The following is a 5,122-nucleotide window of genomic DNA, read 5'->3' on the forward strand; positions in this document are numbered from 1 at the left end:
ATGCATATATACAACGAGCGTCTTTCAGTTTCAATCTATCAAATCCACTCACAAGGCTTTGGTCGGCCCGACACTACAGTAGAAGACACTTGCCCAAGGTGCCATGCAGTGGGACTGAACCCGGAACCACACAGCCACTTCTACGCCTATGCGTTTTATGCTTTGATACTGGTGATACATTTCCATCTTCAGTCTCTGGCTCCTTACAAACTTTGTAGATGTGAGATCTGGCAACATTTAAAAATCAAGATATTTCTAAATCGCTATGCCCAGCCTTTATAACCACAATAACAGCATGCCTCTTCATTTCTTGAGCACGCTGACGGTCTGCCATTATAATTTTCTGAAACAAAGATTATATAGAGTTAGCAAAAAATGCAGCAATAACCCAAAAAATGCTATGTCCTCAAATACTTTATGCACTCTGAATATATCTGATAGATTTCAGTCCTTGATGTCAGCTAACTTATTTCTCAACCACAACTTTAATACTTATATTCCCAATGTCATTGATGGTTCGCCAATACATGAAGCTGTTCTGAAAAAAGGAGACATAAAAAGTCTTCAAATTTAGCCCAGATATCCTGTAGATTTATCACTATACCACAAGATGACTATTCTCATTAGCTATGTTGTGTCAAAATGCACTAGGTGTACATAGAAATTAACTATATCGGCAACAATGTTTGGGAGGGTGAATTAATTCAAAAGTTTTAAGATAAAAGAATAATTCAGAAAATTTGAATATAGTAGGCATACACAACATTAATATACAAAGTGACTGAATGCCTGAATGAACAAACAAACATTTATGCACATATTATCAAGGCAAGTTGTAATCAAACTTCTAAAGTAATCATTATGAATATTAACATTTATTTTGTGCAATTATCATACTTTTCATGATTAAAAAAAAAATCATTAAAGCAGGGGAAGATTGCTGAGTGATTGCATTCAGCCTGATAATTAGTATGAATATGATGAAAGTAATGTAACCATCTTCACTGGGGATCCTTACAAAAGGCTATACAGTTATTTTATTATACCTTTTTCTTTTATTTATTTCAGTCATTGGACTGTAGCTATGCTGGGGCACTACCTTGAAGGGTTTTTATCAAGGGTTTTTATAGGTGCAGGAGTGATTGTATGGTAAGTAGCTTGCTTACCAACCACATGGTTCCGGGTTCAGTCCCACTGCATGGCATCTTGGGCAAGTGTCTTAGCCTCAGGCCGACCAAAGCCTTGTGAGTGGATTTGGTAGACTGAAACTGAAAGAAGCCTGTCGTATATATGTATATATATATATATATATATGTGCATGTATGTTTGTGTGTCTGTGTTTGTCCCCCTAGCATTGCTTGACAACCGATGCTGGTGTGTTTATGTCCCCGTCACTCAGCGGTTCGGCAAAATAGACCAATAGAATAAGTACTAGGCTTACAAAGAATAAGTCCCAGAGTCGATTTGCTCGACTAAAGGCGGTGCTCCAGCATGGCCGCAGTCAAACGACTGAAACAAGTAAAAGAGTAAGAGTAAATCAATACCAGAACTTATCTTTTAAGTCCGCTATTTATTCTATCAGTTCCTTTTGCCAAACTGCTAAGTTATAGGAATGTAAATAAACCAACATCGGTCGACAAGCAGTGGGTGGAGAACAAATGCAGACACAAAGACACATGCACATACACATACATATTGGGTTTCTACACAGTTTCCATTTACCAAATTCTCTCACAAGGCATTGATCAGCCTGGAGCTACAAATAAAGAAACTTGCCCAAAGTGCTATGTCATGGGACAGAACCCAAAGCCATACGATTGCAAAATGAGCTTTTTAACCACACAGCCATACCTGTATTTTGGTTCTACTATTTGCCAGAAAAGCTCTTTAAATAATAAAATATATATTAGAATCAGGTATATTGTAGCTTATTGGGAAACCAAAAAAGATGTTTAATCAGACTATGATATAAAATTTACAACTGAAACATCAGCATTGATAGAGCAGACTTGCACTTAAAAGCTTTCCAGACATGACCATCATGCCAGGTAGTGAGCACCCAAGACTGCATTATCTAATGTATCTTTCATCCATTGAAATAGTAAGATGTGATATGAGAGAAATTTGGCTGCTATTTTAGCAGGCTGAACAATCACATAGAGGTTTCCTCATTGGCTCCACTAAAATGTTAACACATGAAGCCAGTGTTCTTATAGAACTTTTGCATTCTTCTAAAATTATCACCATCATCATCATCATCTCCATCATCATCATCACCATCGTCATCATCACCATCATCATCATCACCATCATCATCATCTCCATCATCATCATCACCATCATCACCATCATCACCATCACCATCATCACCATCACCATCATCACCATCACCATCATCACCATCACCATCATCACCATCATCACCATCACCATCATCACCATCACCATCATCACCATCACCATCATCATCATCGTCATCATCACCATCGTCACCATCACCATCATCATCATCGTCATCATCACCATCGTCACCATCACCATCATCACCACCACCATCATCATCACCACCACCATCATCATCACCATCATCATCATCACCATCATCATCATCACCATCATCATCGTCATCATCATCCTTTGATGCCCATTTTCGATGCTGGCATGGGAAAATATGGATACTATATTACAAACATCTACAAAGATTTCTCGAGAATTGTTTATTTCAAATTCTCAAAATATCTTTGTTAGACAGCAAAGGACTGGCTCTGTAAGCACCAAGGTTCATATTCTGAAAAGTGGAATATTCTGGACAGTTCATCTTGTTTGAAAGGATAATTTTAGAATTCTAAAATAGGTTGTTTTTTTTTTATGAAGAATTAAACATTGGTACATGGTTCTCTCACAAGCCAAAGAAATAGTGCAGTAATTTCTTGAAAGAAAATCTCAAATAGATACATATTAATCTCAAAGACCAGGAGATGAGGAAGAGGACAAGAAACAGAGCTAAATGGAGAAAAAAGAGATTTATGAGGGCATAATAATATATTCAAAAAGCAATCATTTGAATTGTGCCAAACAGAGAAAGTTGCATATAAAACAGAAGTAAGTGAATACTGTAGGAATACTGTCTGTCCAAAATGAAGAATTCTATTTTTAAAAGCTGGCTTTCAGGAACATCCAAGCCCATATCACCTGCATCATCTTTCACCTGTTATGTCTGCAGCAAGAGTTACTGATCTTGTTAATGGCTCTGAAAGTCAGTTGCATATACCTGACAAGAGTTGTAGACAAATAAACTGAATTTGTAGAGATTGAACTTGGATGCAAGTAGGCAGCCATCATCATCATCATCTGTGTGCATGTGAGTGTATACGCACGTATGCACGCGCAGGTTTATGTGTGTGCGTGTGTGTGTGATGGGGTCTGAGGAAGTGGTTTCATGTTCTACATTAAGTTTTGACAAACTTAATACAAAGGGGAAAAAATTTTTTTTAATAAGAATAAAAAAAATGAAGGCAAGGCTACTGCACAGTTTAAGCTATGATAGCTAAAACAAACTGAATAACAAAATCAGGCACACAAACACATACAATCACACACATGTACACACATACATGTAGTCAAATATTTCGTATTGCAGTATCATTTAATACTTCATACTGCAGTATCAATGGGATTCATCTTGTTTTCTTCTATAGCCCCAGGCTAACCGAGGACTCGTAAATTAATTTGGTTGACAGAAACCAGCCTATTGTATTCTTTTATTCTTTTACACCTTTCAGCTATTAGACTGCAGTCATACTGGGGCACTGCCTTGCAGGATTTAGTCGAACAAATTGACCCTAGTCATACCATAGCTTTCTCAGAGCTTCTAAAATTCTAGATGCACATGTACTCAGCACAAGGTGATGCACAAGCACTCAGCTCTGAATGTTCTACATCTCAGTAGCAGAAACAACTGTAAGCTAATGAAGTCCAGTGCATAATTTTCTGTTCTTTTGTCATTTACCTAATTATCTATATATATATATATATATATATATATATATATATATATATATATATATATATATACATAATATAGGGATCAGCAAAATTTGCTTCACCAACATACTGAAAATTTAGAAATAGCAGTTAAAACTACTAATTCTAACTACAATTAAGTCTCCAGCGGTTAGCAATATTCATGGCTCACATAGATAAAAGAGGAAAAATAAACAAAACAAACCTGCCGTTAGTTAATCATGTACGACGTTTCGTGTTTAGAATTTTATAAAAATCCATTGCACTCTTCAGCATGATATTCTAAATTATAAATCTGAAAATGCTAATAAACCCATGTACATTTGACCACGCGACATCAAATATCACATAAGAAAAATCTGCATCTCCAAATTTATATCGACTAGTAAATTCCGTATCCCTCCTCAAATTACCCCATGTGCGTCACGAATAGTCCCGCAGAAAAGATTGCAGTTTAACTATCCAGGTGTGTGTTTGCTACACCACCACCACCACCACCACCACCATCACCACTTGACAACTGTGTTGGTATATTTACACCCTTATAAATTAGCAACTTAGCAGTTTGGCAAAAAAGACCAACAGAATAAGCACCAGGCATATAAAAAAATAATTACTGGGCCGATTCATTAGACTAAAATTTTTCAAGGTAGTGCTCCAGCATGGCTGCAGTCTAATGACTGAAGTAAGTAAAAGATAAAAGATATATATATATTGTATGTATATATATATATTGTATGTCTATACATATATATATATATATATATATATATATATATATATATACATGCACACACACATGTCAAAGATGACATATGAGTGTTCAGTTAGTGCCGACTGACCTGCACAAATGATTTGTTTATAATGATCACTCCCTCCATCAAATCGATGTTATCTGAACAGGTGCCCCATGTACTATGCATTATGTGCTGAAGTGATTGCAGAGCAATGTGAGATGAAATGTTTTGCTCAAGAACACAATTCACCACCCAGTCTAGGAACTGAAACCCACAATCTCATGACCATGAGTACAACACCCTAACCACTAGGCTATAGATATATATATATATATATATATATATATATATATATATATATA

At 36.1% G+C, this 5,122-nt stretch overlaps 1 protein-coding gene across 1 annotated transcript in view; it reads left to right on the forward strand.

Annotated features, from left to right (window-relative positions):
• Window positions 1–2,771, forward strand: part of LOC128247366 (putative protein TPRXL) — an 18,524-nt gene extending 15,753 nt beyond the window's left edge. Inside the window, 1 exon segment of the mRNA XM_052966718.1 lies at window positions 2,240–2,771. Coding sequence (XP_052822678.1) covers window positions 2,240–2,771 — 532 coding nt within the window.
• The last annotated feature ends 2,351 nt before the right edge of the window (window positions 2,772–5,122 follow it).

The sequence above is a fragment of the Octopus bimaculoides genome, chromosome 3 (genome assembly GCF_001194135.2).
Source record: "Octopus bimaculoides isolate UCB-OBI-ISO-001 chromosome 3, ASM119413v2, whole genome shotgun sequence".
In the NCBI taxonomy this organism is placed as follows: domain Eukaryota; kingdom Metazoa; phylum Mollusca; class Cephalopoda; order Octopoda; family Octopodidae; genus Octopus; species Octopus bimaculoides.